The sequence below is a fragment of the Solanum lycopersicum genome, chromosome 4 (assembly GCF_036512215.1).
Source record: "Solanum lycopersicum chromosome 4, SLM_r2.1".
Taxonomy (NCBI): Eukaryota; Viridiplantae; Streptophyta; class Magnoliopsida; order Solanales; family Solanaceae; genus Solanum; species Solanum lycopersicum.
In genome coordinates this window covers 63,077,800-63,097,734 of record NC_090803.1, presented here as the reverse complement: position 1 = coordinate 63,097,734, position 19,935 = coordinate 63,077,800, and the positions used below count along the sequence as shown (strand labels likewise).

Below are 19,935 nucleotides of genomic sequence, written 5' to 3'. Positions count from 1 at the left end.
CACGTATTCATGTTTACGACCACAAGATTAAAGAACATTTGATATATCCTATACAGATTTATTTAAGATAATCAGATTCAAAAGTCTTTTTCATTATCTTAAACTTTGTGTCAAATCAGAATCGAAGAAACAAATTAGATATAGGGTGTATATTGATTTGGATATCGAATTTTTAATTTTTGAAAATAAAATTTACAAGATAAATAGTATACTATATGTTAGTATAATTTTTTACTACGAAAGTAATACTCCCGACGTCCACTTTTATTTGTTATGTTACGTTTTTCGAAAATTAATTTGACTAATATTCAAAGTTGAATTAGATTACATTAATTTGATATTTTAAACAAAAAAATTAGATATTCAAAAATTATATAAAAAAGTACTATAAATTACAATTTTTTGCATATTTATATGATGAAGAAATACATTTTAAAATTTTAGTCAAAGTTCTTAAAATTTGACTGTAAAAAATAGAAACCCTAACAAACAATATTGAACGGAGGGAGTAGCAATTTTGCATTGTCTGTAACATACTAACATGGCTATTACAAGATGATGCTACATGATTCCAGGCAAGCTAAGCTCACAAATATATTTATTTTTTTAAAAAAAAAGATGTGGTGGTGTTAATATTATATTGTGGTTGTTAACTACTATGCAAAGATATTTACATGCTTGTTTGTTATGCTGGAAAATGAAATATTGAGAAGAGCATGGCTAGAAAAAAAGAGACAAAGATAGAATGAACATGAGAAATATACTAGGTGATTTATTATCATCTTTCCGAGCTACCCTGTAAAATTAGTCGAGGTATGACCAAGTAGGTCCAAACACCACGATTATATATAAAAAATGAACATGGAACAATTGAGATCAAAATAATCAGATACTCTCCCATAAGGTTACTAGTACAATTTTCACTCTTCACAAGGTAGGGGTAAGATTACGTACTTACCAGTGACCACCTTCCCAAACACTACCTGTAGGATTATACCGAATATGTCGTCGTTGTAAAAAGTTTGCTAAAGTCCTCTTCATTGAGCTCCTCAACATATTGACTTGATAATGAATGAAGTTTCTATTCATTTCCAATCAATAGAGTTAACAGCAACAGGCTAATGGCATAGCCTTAAACAACAGAAACACAGAACAACAGAGGGATATAGAGAGGAAGCAAGGAAGGAAAACATAACAAATAAACAGCAAGAGGCATATTATTGCAAACAAATGCTGTCTGAGGTTTACAATTATTTACAATACTTATGAAGGTTATCAAACTTCACACGACGTATTTACAAACTAGATGAACATATTTACATATTCACAGATATATTTACATCAAAGAATGATATAAAGCAGAACACACAGCTGTGCCTTACCCTCTTTTTAAGAATATTGTGTCCTCCATCATCCATTTCTTTCTGTCTCCTTCCAGTCACTTTACATCGAAAATTTACACCAATGTTCATGAAGAAGCATTGCAAGTAGAGGTCACATCTTCGGAGACAATTCTGGAGATCAAATACCATGAAATACTAAAGGGAGGTTCCTTTTTCTTGTTTTTTTTTTCATTTTTTTTCCTTTTCGAGATGCATCAGGTGGATTGGAAGCAGCAGATACCTATATCGTCTGCTGTTTCTTCTCCTCAAATATTAAAGCCCTTCAAGCTCACTCATCTTTCTACGAATATACATTATTTCCACACTCTTTTTTTTTTCGTTTTGTTGTAGGATTATATCTTTATATTTCTACAGAGTTCATATCTAAGCTTGTAATGAGTAACCATAACAGCTCAAGTTTGATCCACTGCAAAATAGAATCAGGATAGGCAGCAGAAAACAAGTTCTGATCAGCACCATAGGCGCTGCTGGATTTCAGTGATCTCTCAGAGATGAGACCCAGTGCTCCATATACTTCTTATTCTCTGCAACGAAATCAAGAAGCCTAAATCATACAAGGTACAAAACTAAGAACTGTGACGAAAAGGGAAAGCTGAATATAATTTACTCATCATAGATCTTATTTTTTGTCTCTTTAACTAATTCAATGCATTATTGATGACTTTATGTTCAATCAGATACAATAAGCAACAACAGCATATACCCAGTGTGATCCCACAACTGGGGTCAGGGGAGGGTGGGGTGCATGCAGACCTTACCCCTATATTGTGAGAGGTAGAGGGGTTGTTGCCGATATTTATGTTCAATTACATAGAAACGAAAAAGTTTTTAAAATTACTTGTAATAGCTATAGAACAATGTTGAGAAAAAATTAGGTCTCTCTGATAACAGCAAAGTTAAAAAGCAGGAAGAGTTAAATTGAACTGATTATATCCTTGAAGCAAGATTACGACTTTTTGATCAAACGAAACTAGCAAAAGTGAAACCATTTCAATTTTCAGCTAAACCGAATACTCAGATCTGTAACATAGTAAAGCAACTGAAACATTCATTAAGTTAGTTGGTTTAGAAGCATTGCCACATTCCTCTCTTGGTGTCAAGAAGCAATTGTACCATCATTCATACTCTATCAATACAGGTTTTGGAATTTATAACTCCTTTGATCAATGAGGTCCCTAAGGTATCAACCTAGTGGCGAAGTGTCACGTGTTGGAATTCTAGCCTCATGACATCTGTTACTCACTTGGGCATTGCATACTCTCTTATTATAACTGCAACAACTACTGCAGTACTTTGTGTCAACCCTAATGGTCTACTCTCATGTTAGGTATGTTAAAACTAAATGAGGAACCAGTAATGCATTGATTTATATAGCGAAGAGTACTGGCATATATCCTCATCATCCACATGGTTATAATGATTGTAACTGGGGAAGGACCTTTTCAATGAATAGAGCTTGTTGTGAGTCGGGTATTTTGCAAATGCAGCAAATCTTTATGAACATCACCACTTGTGTTTCTCTTAGATAGCCTAGGTTGCCAGCAATCTGTGATTAGCCTGTAGTCTTTTACAATGTAAGGTTTTCTACAACAATGAGTATAATAATCTTTGAAAAGCATTGGTCAAGACTCAATTTTCCGTGTCATCCAAGAGATACATACAATATTAGAAACAATATTCCTATAACAAGAACATAACAGCCAGAGACTCGTACCAGTATCATATAAATCCTTCAAGTTTCCAATGGCTTGCAGAAACTTATCTTGGGCATTTTCTTCCACATTTGCACAACCGTAGCCATAGCAAGGAACAAGCACAGCAAAGCTATCATCTAAATCATCATCACTATTGAATCCAGGTCCATGAGGCTCCAACCATCCAACTGACCAATCTGAATCCTCGGACTCAGACCCTGAAACACATCCACCATCTGATGGCACAATAACAATATCATATTCCCTGTCAATCTTTCGTTCCTCACGACTCTGCCATTTCCGCTTAACCCTTCTTGATGAGGAAGTCATGTCCCTCCTGCGATCAAGAGGAAACTTCAAAGTATCCGATTCCCACAATAACGATTCAGGTGATGAATTTAAAGAACCATTGGAAATTTTGGGTTCTTGATGCTTTCCACTCCAGAGCAACCATGACAAGGGGGTAAATGTCATGGCCATTTCTTCCTATATCCAGAAACTTATCCAATACAGCACCGGACACAGAGTCAGACGAATGTATCAAGATTCTGGAACCTCAATGAAACACTAAATGAGTGATTTGTTCCTATTCCAAGACAGATAAGGTAAGAAAATGAACACAATGAAATTGATGGCAAACAAACATCAAGACAGGCATGTATTGCTTAAGCCAAAATCAAGAAAAGAGATCCTTATAATTATTTTATCATATTAATAGTACAAAAGAGTTCAGAAACCTTGAATCTCTATTTATATTATAACCATGGAACCCCAAAGGAAGAGGGATTTCCTTCCATTGTATCTGGCCTATAATGTTGTCATTATTCAGGTAGGTAAGACATAAACAAGTTCTCTAATATATAAAACAAACAATATGCAACATAATTCAAATTCTTCACCTTTTTGTCTTCTACCTTTTTATTAGCAATTAACTTAGTCAAGTTTTCAAACCATGTTCAAGTTCAACTTGAACTAAAGGCAAGAAAATTGACAGCTAATAAACCCCCCACAAAAATAGGTCATAATAGAATACAACAACTAATATTTGAATTTTGACCCTGAAGAATAGCTGAATTTAGAACCCTAAAATTTCAAGAAATAAAAATAAACATTTTTCAATTAAACCCCAGATGAAAAATTACAGCTTTTTCCAATTCAACTTGAACCAAAGGCAAGAAAATTGACAGCTAATAAAACCCCCACAAAAATAGGTCATAATAGAATACAACAACTAACATTTGACCCTGAAGAATAGCTGAATTTAGCACCTAAAATTTCAAGAAATAAAAATAAACATTTTTCAACTAAACCCCAGATGAAAAGTTACAGCTTTTTCCAATTCAACCTCCTCATAAATAAACAGAAAAATAAAACCTTTTATTAAAAAATTAATCTAATTTTCAGATAACTACAACAAAAAAAAGTTACAAACTTTATGAGATTTCCAGCTTGGGTGTCTCATAAAGAACCTTAAAAACTTTCCTTCTCCATCAAACTTGGAACATTTTTTAATAAAAGATTCAGTCACATAAGAACAAGAAAACCCCAAAAGAAAAATTACACCTTCCAATTATATCACCTCTTAAATAACAGAAAAATAAAATCTTTTTTTTTTTTCAAAATTAATCTGATTTTCAGATAACTACAACAAAAAAGTTACTAACTTTATGAATGAACCTTAAAAAACTTCCCTTCTCCATCAAACTTGGAACATTTTTTTTTATAAAAGATTCAGTTGCAGAAAAAAAAACAAGAAAACTCCACTAAAGGGAACACAAATTAAAATACTTTAACCCAATGTATAATATACCTTGGAAACTCAAAAATAAAACCAAAAATTGTGCAAATCCCACAATTTACATCAAGAACTCATAACCCCAATTCTTGTTTTTTGCTCTTTAATCTGAAAAAAAACATCTAAAAATTAGAGGGATAAGAGATTTTTGTTACATAGTTTTCAATAATTCAACCACCGAACCAGAAAAATTGATTATTAAAAATAACTATAAAAACAGCTATAAAACATAAGAGCTGAGCAGAGATTTTATCTTCTGCTATGAAGTTTACGTGAAATGGTGGAATTGATTTTCTATTGGCTTGTAAAAATGGTAATTGAGGGTTTGATTATGTAATTTTTCGAAAATTTGGGGGTTGTTTGGATATAATTAGTAAATTATTTGATCCGTCTCAAATTATTTATCATGCGTCCCTTTACGAATGATTGATAAAAGATTTTACTCCATGATAAAAATGCTCGAAATTGAGATGTTTGGAATCTTCGAGAACAACAATTAGAAAGGGTAAAATGGGAAAACAAAAATAGGAAAATAAAATTAGTTTTATTTTAAAAATTCTAAAATGATAAATAATTCAAAATAAATATTTTTAGATGCCATAGCATATAATTTGACATGAGAGAGTCAGATTATAAGAACTTTGACTAACATTTACTATGCATATTTTCATTATTTTGATATGTAAAAAATTGCAATTTATAGTATTTTCCATATAGTTTTTGAATATCAAAATTTTTTATTTAAAATGTCAAATTGATGTAATCTTATTTAACTTTGAAAATACTCAAATTAACTTTCGAAAAATGCAACATGACAAATAAAAATAGACGAAGGGAGCACTCATCTTTGTCTCAATTAATGTCGTACTTCCTTTGTTTCAATTTTTTTTAATTTTTAAAGTCCGTTTAAATTTTTTTTTTATCTCAACTTTTCACTCGATATATTTAAGAACATAAGATTATACTATATTTTTGTTACATTCTATTTTATTTAGTTTAAAACTCTTTTATTTATTTTAAATTTTGTGTTTTAGTAATATTAAAAAAAAATTGAAACGAAAAGAATAATTTCCGTTACATATTTGATTTTTTTTCTATTATTTTTTTCCACCTGCCACCTGTTAGCAAATATTCTTTTTTTTTTTTGTTCACCAGTAGAAGATATTTACACGTTACTAACCGACAATTTGATTAGGAGGAATATTAATAATGATATTATGGTAATATTCAAGATTTTTAATAATTTGAGATGTGATTTTTTGAATGAATATTTAGAGATAATCAAAATATTTCAGATGAAATTTAATTTTTTTTTTCTTCATATGGTGTGTTTGAAATCTGCGTTAGAATTTCAATAAAATTTAAATTTCACATTATTTTAAAAAAATGCTCTCAACATAATGATTTTCTCTATTGAAATTTACTTAGGTATTTTATTAGAGAATTATAGAGTACCAAATAAGGAGTAACATTTTTTTACCATTTTAGAATCTTTACATATAAATTAAATTATTTAATCAATGATTAATGACTAATGAGATGTCTTTAATTAATTATCATTACTAGGCAATAGGTGCACATGGCATTTTTTGGTTTGATGAGAACAAAAGCACCACTAATTTGGCTATATATGACTTCTCTTTTTTAGCAATTTTATTATTTTGTGGCCTAAATTTATAATGGAATAAATTATATGCCACATAAGCTTCAAGATCTACATATCAATCATTTAATTTAAAAATAAATAGTATAGTATAGTAATTGTATTAATTAATTAATTGATTAAATCAAGAGAGTTCTAGAAGGGATTTGACATTCTTTCTCCAAACATGTTATGATATGTTCAATGGACAAAAAAGACACAAAATGGTTCTTATAAAAAGAACTTAACAACTTATTTAAAGAATTTATTAATAGATCGAGTACTATTATTTTTACTGAAAATTTTTTTACTATGTAATTCTTGACGATGTACGTCAGGTTACGAAATAGATTCGTTCTATTTGTATTTTATACTTCAAATCTTATGACACTATATTTGATTGGTTGTGATGGAATATAAAATAATCATGATCATTTGCTTATAAATTGAATAGGAGAAAATGAATCGCAAAATAAAAAATCTAAGATTTTTTTTTCTCCAGTGGTTGACATGTTTCCTACTTGAAATTGACACATGGCAGTTTCTGATTCGATTAGGACAAAAACACCACAAATTTGGATTATTATGAATAAAGGATTGTGACTTGTCTTACTTTAGCCTTGTGCATGTTGTGGCATTACTTCTTGATTCAATTACATGCCACATTTTATATATATATATATATATATATATATATATATATATATATATATATATATATATATATATATATATATATATCTCTTGGTTTCATTTAATGTTAAAATAATGAAGATTCACATAAATTAGAGAAAGTTCTAGAAGTGATGTATATGGCCTATTTGATATTGATATTATATGTTATTTTATTATATATAAAAATATAGACAGGTGTCAATATAAGTATGTTTAAGTTGTTTTCTTTTTTACTTATTTATGGTATTTGGTTAGTATGAAAATATTGTCTCAAAAATATTTAAAATTGAACATAGTAAATATAATGAATTCATGCTCTTTGACACAAACTTGAATCATGGTCTCGAGACATGACTTTGACCTAACCCTAACTCATAACTTGATCCTTAATCTGATTCTAACCTAATTTTAATCGGGACCAACACTCAATTAGCCATGATCTGATTCGATACTGATTTGAAATAAATCTCATACTGAGATCAAAGACCTAAACTCAAGTTAGGACTAGACCTTGCCCCCTAGTTGCCTAGTTGGAGCCAAAATTGGGAGTTGATTCCAAATCAGAATCAGAATCTGTTCCGAATGAGATAGACTATACACAATTAAACATAGAAACTTAATGATGAATCTCCTTAAAACCTATGAATACAACACACTTCTAATAATAAATTTCACAAAAAGTTACTAAAGTTTATGTTCATACCACAGAAGTCATTTTTCTTTTATGTTCTTACACAAATATTACTATTTAACGATATCTATTTTAAGATTTCTACGAAAATGGCGGTTACCAATAATTTCATTTGTTCACGGCTTCCAATACCATTAACGTGCACCATATTATTACCAATCATTATAATTAGTTGTCACTAATAATCATTTATGATCATCATCCTTAACCAACATAATTGGGTTTTGGTGCATTCGGTTTTGCCTTCAAGATTATGAAAGATAAAAATAGTTTTGGTTTGCAAGAATCCAAACTATTTGAGCATAAGGAACTCGAATATACTATCATCACATGTTATACAACACCGAGAATGGTGTATTGTTTTAAGGAATTGTGACCTAGTATAAACAAAATAGTTTTACCCATAATATGGAACTTTTCTATGTGAATTCGTATTTAGTTGAATTTCAAAATATGGATTCCCAACACCGCATATGAAACTAAAAGAAGAGCTTTTAGCCTAGCTCTAGCCAGTAAGTAAAAAAGAAACCTAGGGAATTGCTTTCCATGGTATAGCTAATGTCAGATATAAGCTTTCTTTTTGTTTTACCCTCATCCTTTGCATGCGTAGTGTCATGACTCGCCTTTTTGTGATACCACTTGGATATGAAATTAAAGAATAAGTAAGGTAGTCTTAGTACGAAGGATCTATAGTCTTAGAAAGGCATGGAGATAACTCTAGAACATCCTTGAAGATTTTTTGGAAGACTTTAAGATTTTCTAGGCTTGTAGAGAATTATAGAAGAAAGACTAAGATGGAAGCACTTGAGAGATGAATATAAGATAAAGAATCTGAGACATCCAATGAAGATAGGGAGGCTAAGATTGAGGCTCCAAAGCCACTGATGTTCAAAAGCATCTGTAACGGGCAAGAGGTGGAGAATTTCCTATGGCATTTGGAGGATTACTTCAAGTGCAACAAAGTGACGAGCGATAAGAACAAGATCAACATTGTTGTATTGTACCACTCGGAGATGGTCATGCTACGTTGGAGTCTAATAAGTCTGAGATAGGGAAGAAGTTTTGCATCATAAGCAATTCCGAGAAGAATTCAACAAGACATTCTTCCTAACAATGTCATTTATGAGGCGAAGCGCAATTATAATGAGTTGAAGCACATATACAACATACACACATACGTGAAAGAGTTCACCACCCTCACAGATAATGTTATTTCACGTCATGGATGAGCTATAAAATTGGGCCAAGGTGGAGTTGGAACCCCGACAAGTCATGACTATTGATAAAGTCATTATGCATGTCGTAACTTTGACAAATTTTAGGCATGTCAAACCCGACCAAGCCATAATAAATGAGATGAGAGATAGTCATGACAAAGTACGGAGATTGTGGCAAAATCAAGTAGCAACAACCACATGCACAACACATATAAGTAAGATTACAAGAAGTATTGACTTAAAACAATACAGAGAGAAAAACCAAGACTATAAAGAGAAACAATTGTTGTATATGCGGTCGATAGCATGGCTATGCAAATTGCCCTGAACTAAAGCACATTGGTGCCATATTACGGAAATAAAAGACAAAAGATGCACAAGAACCAGGGCAAGTACAAACATAACGTAGTTGGTCTTAATTGGACTATGTGAAGCTATCCCAAAGCAACCATAGAGGCCTTAAATAATACAATACATAATATGTAGACATCACGATTAATAGGCGACCCGCTCGTGCTATGGTAGACATAAGTGCAAAAACTAACATCATGACCGCAACAACAGAGTTGGGTTTATGGTATAGTCCAAGTAACACCCACCTTAAAAGGGTTAATGCACCACCGACTCATATGTGTGGAGCCGTTAATGAAGTAAGCATCACGCTGGACAAGTGGCAAAGTAAAACAAATTTTAATGTTGCTCTATTAGATATTTTTAGATTATTCTTGGGCAGGAGTTATTCCAGAAGTTTTCACACGATAATTGTTCCTTATCTCCAATAACTTTTAGTTAAGAAGCAAGAAGGATTATGTATGGTGCCCCTGGTTAAGGTACCAAAGATGGAAGGACAAGCTTAACTCTAGGTCATGCAGTTCGTGATGGGCCTCAAGAAGGAGGAGTCGACATTCATGGCCACAATTGCGAGTGTGACTAAAGATAATCATCTTAAGAAGACTTATCTATAATGTATAGAGAGTGTTCCAGAAGAAAATAAAAAAATGATGCATGAGGGGTTACACAAAGGCATCAAACGAGTCAATAGACTATTGGTCACACATGCGAGAAGATAAAACTTGATTATCCATGCATTAGTAATACGTTGCAGTTGTCACAATATCAGGTGGGGGAATGCCACGACTCACCACTTTGTCATACCACTTCGACATGGATTTAAAGCATAAGTGAGCTAGAATTAGTGGGAAGGTACTAAAGTATTAGATAAAGGTTTGGAGAAGACTCAAGAATATCCTAGAAGATATCTTGAAAGACTTTAGAATTCCCTAAGCTTGTAGAAAATTCTAAAAGAGGGACTAGCTTGTAGACATGTAAGGACTTGTATAATAATTTATTTGCACTTAGCCTCTAGGTGTGTAGTATAAATAGAAGGCATTCATTTGTAAATGAACCAAACATAAACTAAGCAAATGTAATCTTTTAAAGCAAGACAAAAGTCTTCTTTAAAACTCTCTTGAATCTTTATCATTCAAATTAAAAACTAAACTAATTAAGTTTATAATTAATATGATATCATAAATTTCATAGAATTAATTTGAATATCCTCGATTTACCAAAATACCGCGTGTGAGTTATACGCATGATATTTTTTATGCTCATTACCATTTTGTGTTCAATAGACATATATTTGTTAATATTAAGGTGTCTAATAGGTACTAAGTGTAGTTGAGGTGTCTAAATGATAATTAGGACAACTTTAAAGGGCCGCAGATGACTTTGACCTTATTAATAATACAGTTTTCTTATATTTGTATTTTGCATATATTATAAAATTGTATACATATTGAAACTATAATTTGCCATTTTAATGTATAAATGTAGATGGTTTATGCAATTTTACAATTGTTTACCGTGTTTTCAGTATTAAAAGTAGATGATTTATTTTTTAAAATAAAAAATTGACATTTTGTGAGTGATTAATTTATTAAAATGACATTTAATTATCCTAAAAAAAATCTCCTTGCTAGTTAGAAAGCCATAAAAAAATAATTTGTCCGACAATTATCTAGCTTGACCCAATCACATGATAATCCAAGGTATAATTGTAAAGAAGTTTTTTTAATGAAGTTTTAATTCAAACACAAGATGAAGTTGGAAATAATGAACCAAACACTTAATAAAATATACTCTGCATTACTAATTTCTGTGTTACTAATCCCTGCGTTATTAATCTTTGTATCAAACGACTCCTAAATGCACTAGCTCAGATCCAGATTCTTTGAGATAGAAACATATCATGGATGGTAGTCTTTGAGATAGAAACATATTGGTTGGTGGTCTTTGAGATAGAAACATATTGGTTGGTGACCAGAAATGCATGCTTTAACACTCGGTGTCTAGTGCACACATTGGAGCCCGATTAAATCCGAATTCACGCAAGGAAGTCTCATATTGAGGGTAAAACGCTCCCTAACAAAGGTCCGCACATTGTTTCCTAATGTCAACTATGTGGGAATGATGAAGAGACCAATAGTCACCCTTTTTAGAGGAGACAGAACTTGTAGATTTGTTAGGATCTCTGTTAGTATTTTCTTTCCTGTTAAAACTCTTGTTTTTTGATGGTCTCCAGCACTAGTACCTGGAAGGGAAACCATGTTTTTAAGGTAGATCAATCAATCCCGCCCTGTTCTGAGGAATACGACCTTACCAGTTTCCGAGAAAAGAAAGAGTTGTTCTTTCACATTCAGAAGTGCATTAGTATCTTTTGAGTCTTAATTCTGTCGATTGCATCTTCAAGACGTTTTGCTGCATCACCACTCTTCTGTTTTTGTCTCAAGCTGAGATTGAGCATCCTGTTTCTTCGTCGAAACAGCAACCTGCAGATGCAATGAAGCAGAATGAAACAGAAAATAAGAGTGATGATGCAGTTTGCAAGATAGACACAACGAATGAAACAGAAAATAAAGAGTTTGAGGACCACCTAACAAATATCAGCAAAAACCAAGCTCCTCAAAAGATTTACTGATTGTCGAAATTTTTCGTTACAGTTTCGAAACAACAGTTTCTTATAAGCAATCAGTCAACAAATCACAAAAAACTACAGTAAATAACAAAAATGCTACCTGTGTATCAAAAACAATGACAAACATAAACTCTTGAATACAAATATTTATATGGATAACATTCAACTAAATATTCGATCTCGGACGAAAGGAAGCCATTCTGAAGATTGAAATGAGGAAATGAAGCAGAAAGTCAAGTCGGAGGCAATTTTCTAGGGCTCCAAAGTCCCCATCCCCCCATTTTTCCTACTGTACAGTAGCCAAAACACCAAAGACACAAAACAAACCAAATTCTACCTCCATCTGTGCATCTTTATAAGCAGAATTTCAACTCATAAAACAATCAGCAATTCACATGAAAAAGCTAAATTTGAGACTCAATCTCCAGCAAAATGAAGCTGCTCAAAAAATTCAATCTTCCAATCAAAGCTCCACATTAACCACATTTTCCTTATGTGTTCTTCAAATAACGAAAATTAGGACACATACAAATTCTACCTCTATGCATCTACAACAAACAGCAAAAATAGAACTTACCTAGTTAATACAACCAGTAATTTGGGCGAAACTTTACTATCAGAGATTCAAACTCTGGTGAACAGAAGCCAGTTGGAAGATCGAGATGATGAATCTTACAATCATCTACATTCTCCCCACCCAAGTTAATATTCCTTAGATAACCATCAAATTTTCCCAACCTTCAGAAGCACAGTTGGAGAGCGCAGTACAAATTATTTTGTGTGCGGAAAGGATGACTTGCTCTCAAAAGGGAATATATTGAATTTCTTCTAATTGTTTGGACATAGGTGTCTCTGGCTCAAAAGTCCAGGATGACCAAGCTGCAAAAGTACTCTTCAATTGACTGTGACAGATAATATAGTACTCTAATGCTTAAATAACAATAGGAGACAAAAAGCTGCTTGCTGTTACTTCAGTTGAACATATTCGCGGGGTGGAACTCTTGAGAAGTTTGAAATCCTTGACCCAGACAAAAATGTGTGAATCCGTCGATTTATCTCAACTGAACTTTTACCAGGAATCTTTTCCACTTCCAATTCTTCCAACAAAAATTTCAACCTAGCTACATCGTCCCACCTTCCGGCTTCAGCATAGATATTTTTCATGAGTATGTAGAAAGGTACTGCCTGGGGATTGAAATCAAATAGTCGATCTGCTACATATTCTGCCATCTCAAGATTGCCGTGAATTCTGCAAGCACCAAGCAAAGCTCCCCAAACATCCGCATCAGGCTCAATAGGCATGTTCTCTATAAATTCATAAGCCTCAAGAAGTTGTCCTGATCGTCCTAGAAGATCCACCATACAAGCACATTGCTCCACCCCTGGCACTATCGAGTATTCCATTCTCATGCTCTCAAAGTGCTTCCTCCCTTCCTCGACAAGACCTGAATGTCGACAAGCTGTCAATACAGCAGTGAAGGTGAAGCTATTAGGTGGGACTCCTTCTTCTTTCATCCTTGAAAACAACTCAAGAGCATCTCTCCCATGACCATGTGAAGCACAAGCCCCTATAATTGATGACCAGGAAACCACACTTCTAATAGGCAACCTGTCAAAAACATCTCTTGCCGATTCTATACTCCCACATTTTGCATACATATCGATTAGTGCATTTGTGATTGGAACATTCCATTCTAAACCTCTGCTTTTGACAAGCTCATGAATCCATTTTCCAGTACCTAGAGCCCCCAACCTGGCACAAGCTGAAATAACAGTAACTACTGTAATATAATCGAACTCTACCCCTTGATCTAGCATTCTATGAAATAGCTTTATTGTGGAGGAACCAACATCATTTTGCTCATAAGCAGCAATTATTGCATTCCATGAAACCACACTATGCTCCTTCATTTGATCAAACAAAGACCAAGCGACATCAACTAGTCCACACTTCCCATAGAATGCAACCAAAGCATTAACTAGTGAAACATCTGTTTCCACCCCTAACTTAATACTATATCCATGAATCAACATTCCCAAATCCAAACAATCCAACCGTGCACAAGCAGGAAGCACACTCACCAAAGTAATAGCATTCGGTAGAGTACCCGAATCAACCATTTTGAGAAAAACTCCTAATCCCTTCTCATGAATTCCATTTTGCACATACCCTGCAATCATCGCAGTCCAAGAAACTATATTCCTCACTCTCATTTGATCAAACACCAACTCCGAATCCAACGTCTCCCCGCTCTGCGCATACAGACTAATCAAAGAACTCTGCACAAACACATCAGATTCAAACCCATGTTTAATTATGTTACAATGTATTTCCCTACCTTCCTTCAAAGCTGACAACACAGAGCAAGAACGAAGTACAAAAGGGAATGTATAGTTATCAGGTAAAACTCCCTGTAAATGCATCTCTTTATAAAGAAAGATGGATTCTTGACAAGGACCCAGATTGGAATATCCCCGAATCAAGGTGTTCCAAGCAAAGACATCTCTTTGAGGCATTTGGTCGAACAGTTTTCGTGCATAGTCCATTGTGGGCGATAAAAAACAAGCTAAAGATACAATCTTTGTGCATATTAGGAGGTTTTTGTGGTAACCAGTTGTCAAGACCAGAGTGTGCAACTGTTTGAGGGCTGGGAGGGAATGACATGAGCTTAAAAGATGGGTAAAATGGAGGAATGGGTGGTCAGCAATGGCAGAAGTAGACAAGTCAAACGGTATGGTGAAGAGGGACTCAAACTTGCTGAGTAATTTCCTTAGAGAATTGGCTGACATGAAAGGAAGAAAATTGACATAACGACCTATGCTCAATATGGAGTCGGAACTCGAAAAAGAAACAAAATTATGTTTTTTCGATATTCGTTTTTGATCAAACTACAATATTATATTATTTATAATAACTTTGTTTGTTATTTTCATATGATTTGCTATTGTAAGCTTCAGTATAACATGAATATAACATTTAAAAAGATTGATTTAGGTAAATAAACTTATATTTTTACGTTGTATTTTAAAGATATAGTAAGTTATATATCTTAACTTTTATAGGACTTATATCGACTAAGGCAAAAAATTTAGTTTAGGTTTCATAAGTTTCTCCTTTTAGTTGAAATTTATTTAAAAAGATGGATAAAGAACTTATAATCTATACGGCAAAAAGTTTGGGTTTATATTTTACATGTTTCTCCTTTTATTTGAAGTTTATTAGACATGAATGAATCGAACTAACAAATATTCACTATTTCTATTTTTTATCATATAGATTCCGTTTTATAATATTATCATTGGGCTCCGTCTATTAATTTTAATCTAGTTAAAAGTTATATTACAAAACTTCTATGTATATATACTTCTATTCTAGTATATACTATTACTCCGTCCGTTTTAAAAAATATCTTTATTTCCTTTTAAGTCTGTCGAAAATATGATTTTTTTTTATAACATTTTAATTTTTATTTTCCACATAACATGTTTAAGTCACAAGATTAAACGACATTTTGGTATATCTGACATAACTTTAGTTTAGAATCAGAAAATTAAAAAATCTTCTTTCTTTTCTTTTAACTCTATTCCAAGTCAAACTACGTCATCGTTTTTTAGACAAGGGGAGTATTTTGACTGTAATTTGTTTTATATATATTTAAGTAGAACTTGAAAAACACTTAATCATAAGATATAAAAAGTTGTTTCAATTTATATTAATGATCGAATACAAAAATATAATTTCACTCCAAAATAAAATTTATCTTTTTATATAATCAAATGTCTTATTAATTTCATTTTTTTTTTTTTGAGAAAAAAAAAAGGAAAGAAAAAGAGATGCAAATAAAGGCAAAAGTATATACTTTAAGGGTGCAAAATGCAATTACTTAATACATATAATTCTGCCCTTCGTCTTCATCTTCTTCACAGATATTTGTTCGCCGTCAATGGAGTCACTGTTAATTTCTTCATCTTCTTCTTTGACAACTTCCCCCATTTTCTCTTCATCCAAACACGCCCTTACTCCTAAACCCCAAAGCCTCTCTTTCAACTCCAATGCTCGTTTAGTATTGTTCACCTGTGCAGCGCAGCAGATGAATTCACCACCCTCTACGGCGGCGACGACGGCGGAAAAGGAGGTGAAGCTATGGGGTGGCCGTTTCGAAGAGAGCGTTACCGATGCTGTGGAGAAGTTTACTGAGTCCATTTCGTTTGATAAAGCTCTCTATAAACAGGATATCATGGGTAGTAAAGCTCATGCCTCAATGCTTGCTAAACAGGTTAATTTATACGATTTTCGTTTCTGGGTATTGCCAAGATTGGTTCTTTTCATTAAGGGGTTTTCTTATATTTACAAACAATCAATATAAGCAGTTTAAATTGTGGTTTTTTTTTTCTAATGAGGATAAATGGGTGTTTCTTATGCATGTGAATTTGCAGGGATTGATGAGTGATAGTGATAGAGATACTATCATAAAAGGTCTTGAGGAGATAGAGAGGCAAATTGAGGCAGGTGAATTTGTATGGAGAACAGATAGAGAGGATGTGCATATGAATATTGAAGCAGCACTTACTGATTTGGTTGGTGAACCTGCCAAAAAGCTTCACACTGCCCGGAGTAGAAATGATCAGGTTGCAACTGATTTTCGCTTGTGGTGCCGTGATGCTATTGACGGAATCATTTCACGCATTAAGAATCTTCAGGTCATTTGCTTTTTGTTGTGTTACCATCATTTGGAAGTTCAATGCAATATCCACTTTTTTCCTGTATTTGATCAGCTAACATGAATTTAGTGTATCGTGTTTTTCATATTATGGGATAAAATTGTGAAGTCGGAGCAAAGTTGATCAATTAGTGTGTTGCTTAAAGGTTATTATGCACTCATTCGTTTATTGCAACATAACCTGCAGATTGCAATGGTTGAATTAGCTCTCCAAAATGAGGATCTTATTGTTCCTGGATACACTCATCTGCAAAGGGCCCAACCTGTTCTGTTGCAACACCTTCTCTTAGCATATGTTGAACAGGTTAGCAGAATTTGGCTGACTTCATTGATTAATGTTCTATACTTAACATATCATTTTTTTTATATAATTATACTGGTGATGTCTAGTCAGCTTGGGCACACCTGGACTATTGTACCGGGTTCCTGCTACCTCCTTCCCACACTTATAGATCATTTTATTATCACATGAAGCATGATGAAGTGAAGATCACTTGAAACACTCGTTTATGCATCAAAAGAGTGACAAGTGGAGCCTCAAACAATACCACAAGCTTTTACATACCTTTTCCTTGAAATTCAATGTCTTCTTATCTCACCGACCTCTAGTATGTTTAGATAGTTGAAACTTGTCCATTTTAATTAGCTTACTTAAGGGGTATTAGATTTTTCAAGAGATAACATTTGCACTGACTTTTCCAGATAGAGCATTTTCTCATATTTGTCTGTTGAATGACTCTTTGCTCTATTCGGAAGTGCAGCTGTAACTTGGTTGTTGCATTTAGATGCTCAATATAATTACACAATGTAATTTCTGTGAAAGGAGTATCTGGTTTTCTCTTGATGTGCATTATGCATATTGTTTCGACCATAGTTTTTGTTGGTTCCTTTTCCGTTCTTCCTTCTATATATTTCCTTTTATTCATTTGTTTGTTTTTGTTTATTTGAATATTTAGAAAGAACTTTGCTTTCTCACTTCTTTCTGCACTCACTTTACCTTTTTGTCATCTTATCATCTAGCAATCATGTTCTTCTTGGCTTTGGATCCCAATGTGTCCCTTTCTGCTAGTGTAGTGGCTTCATTGGGCTGTGCTAGAGCTTAAGAATATTAAACCTATATGTTGCTGACGAAAAAGAATTATTTCTTTGCAGCTAGAGCGTGATGCTGGTCGCTTATTAGATTGCAGAGCAAGGGTGAATTTCTGCCCTCTAGGTGCATGTGCATTAGCTGGCACTGGTCTTCCCATTGATAGGTTTATGACGTCTGATGCATTGGGATTTACTGCCCCCATGAGGAACAGGTACTAATGACAAGTAATTTCATCTAATTATATTCTTAATACAAATCGAACTTGCAACAGACTGTGGTTTTGTTCTCTTTAGTTTTCTTTAGAAAGGGTTGTGAGGAGAAGGTGTATTGTGCTACTTCTTGTTTTTAGTGAATCAAGATATAACCTTTTTGGGGTAAATAACCAACTTTTGTATTAATAACCGTGAAGAGAACTACAAAATCACAGCATAGCCCAAGTCATAGAAACATATTTCCTCCAAATTTGGCTCTGATGATCTTAAGTCTCGACTCTCAAGCTAATTGATGTCTGTAAACTAATGATTGTGTGTCACTGAATATTATTTGGAAGAAAAATACTATTTTGCTGCTAGTCTCATTTTGTAAAAAGGGTGAATTGGAAGAAGAAATCCTTAATGTTACAGTCTTGTCTCATGCTTCTGTTGTAATCATTTGCTTTTACCCTCTGATATCATGTATAGTAGTATCACTTTATGTGTAATTAATCTGCATTTGCATTAATTTCTTCTGGCAATTACATATGGCCTTTTCAATCATGGTGACAATGTTTATATGCAATAGCATTGATGCAGTTTCAGATCGAGATTTTGTGCTGGAGTTACTTTCTGCTAATTCCATCACTGCTGTTCATCTCTCTCGCCTGGGTGAAGAATGGGTATTGTGGGCATCCGAAGAATTTGGTTTCTTAACCCCTAGTGATAAAGTTTCCACTGGAAGCAGTATAATGCCCCAAAAGAAGAATCCAGATCCAATGGAGCTTGTTCGTGGAAAATCTGCTAGAGTCATAGGGGACTTAGTTTCACTTCTTGTGTTGTGCAAGGGACTTCCTCATGCTTACAATCGCGATTTGCAGGTTATAAGTATTTTCCTGGAAAGCCTATAAATTAACAGTAGTCTAAATGCTCTAAAAAGATGCTTTATCAGTTAATTCACTTCCTTCCGAGGAAATTCCCCACCCTTCCCTCTGCACACACATATATACATTTTCATTAGGCGACCCCCAATTAGTCGATATTTTTTCTGCTTCACTATCTTTATCAACATTTTCGGTCTCTGCATTATATTAAGTCTTATATATTTAACCTCGTTTTATATTAAATAGGAAGACAAGGAGCCCGTATTTGATAGTGTGAAGGCAATAGTTGGGATGCTTGAAGTCTCAACAGAGTTTGCACAGAATGTTTCCTTTAACCGAGAGAGGATACAAAAAGCACTACCAGCTGGTCATCTTGATGCCACTACACTCGCTGATTACCTTGTGAAAAAGGCAAGTGATTTTATCTTTGAAAACTGGGAACTACGTCAACAGATGAGAACTACGTCATCTTGATCCCACCCCCCCACCCCCCCACGGCGTTACAAATTAGTACACACCTCTGGGTTGACTAATAAACTTGTAGTTCAGTAGAACCTCTTGGTTCATTCCAAGTTTTTTGCACAAGTGATCACTTACTTCAAGAACTAAATCTTTCTAAATGTGGTAATGTCTTAATAATGATGAAATTGTGATATTTTCTTGCAGGGAATACCTTTCAGAACTTCTCATGACATAGTCGGGAGGTCTGTCGCTTTGTGTGTTTCCAGAAACTGTGAGCTTCAAGAACTTAGCCTTGATGAGTTGAACAGTCTACATCCGACATTTGACAAGGATGTCTACGAATATCTAGGGGTCGAAAATTCAATTAAAAAATTCAGGTCATATGGCTCCACAGGTTCCGAATGTGTTGCTGGTCAGCTTGATTACTGGATTGATAAGCTTAGTATCAGCAGAGAGAGGTAATTCACTACACAGTAAAAAATTCTACAGCTCG

General features: G+C 33.5%; 3 protein-coding genes across 5 annotated transcripts; 1 reads left to right on the top strand and 2 right to left on the bottom strand.

The window, feature by feature from the left end:
* Positions 1-1,192: 1,192 nt before the first annotated feature.
* Positions 1,193-5,316, bottom strand: LOC101255390 (uncharacterized). Of its 3 annotated transcripts, none has more exons than XM_004237949.5 (3): positions 4,908-5,316; positions 3,118-3,683; positions 1,193-1,927 (listed from the first exon to the last, which is right to left on the bottom strand). In XM_004237949.5, exons 2-3 carry the CDS (start codon positions 3,575-3,577, stop codon positions 1,878-1,880), a joined length of 510 nt encoding a protein of 169 aa, XP_004237997.1. In that variant the 5' UTR covers positions 3,578-3,683; positions 4,908-5,316; the 3' UTR covers positions 1,193-1,877. The 3 variants fall into 3 exon arrangements, with proteins under 3 accessions (XP_004237997.1, XP_010320213.1, XP_019069188.1); XM_010321911.4 differs by having other exon boundaries at positions 3,118-3,645; positions 4,908-5,227; XM_019213643.3 differs by lacking the exon at positions 4,908-5,316 and having other exon boundaries at positions 3,118-3,720.
* A 5,855-nt stretch (positions 5,317-11,171) lies between these two features.
* Positions 11,172-15,135, bottom strand: LOC101246712 (pentatricopeptide repeat-containing protein At2g29760, chloroplastic-like). Its single transcript, XM_010321910.4, has 2 exons — positions 12,672-15,135; positions 11,172-11,948 (listed from the first exon to the last, which is right to left on the bottom strand). The coding sequence occupies exon 1, from the start codon at positions 14,882-14,884 to the stop codon at positions 13,061-13,063; it is 1,824 nt and encodes a 607-aa protein (XP_010320212.2). The 5' UTR covers positions 14,885-15,135; the 3' UTR covers positions 11,172-11,948; positions 12,672-13,060.
* An 882-nt stretch (positions 15,136-16,017) lies between these two features.
* On the top strand, positions 16,018-19,904 carry AS (argininosuccinate lyase). Its single transcript, NM_001329236.1, is given in 7 exon segments — positions 16,018-16,371; positions 16,532-16,795; positions 17,003-17,119; positions 17,968-18,116; positions 18,686-18,977; positions 19,227-19,391; positions 19,647-19,904. Coding segments are annotated over 7 exon segments (1,578 nt in total). The 5' UTR covers positions 16,018-16,038.
* The last annotated feature ends 31 nt before the right edge of the window (positions 19,905-19,935 follow it).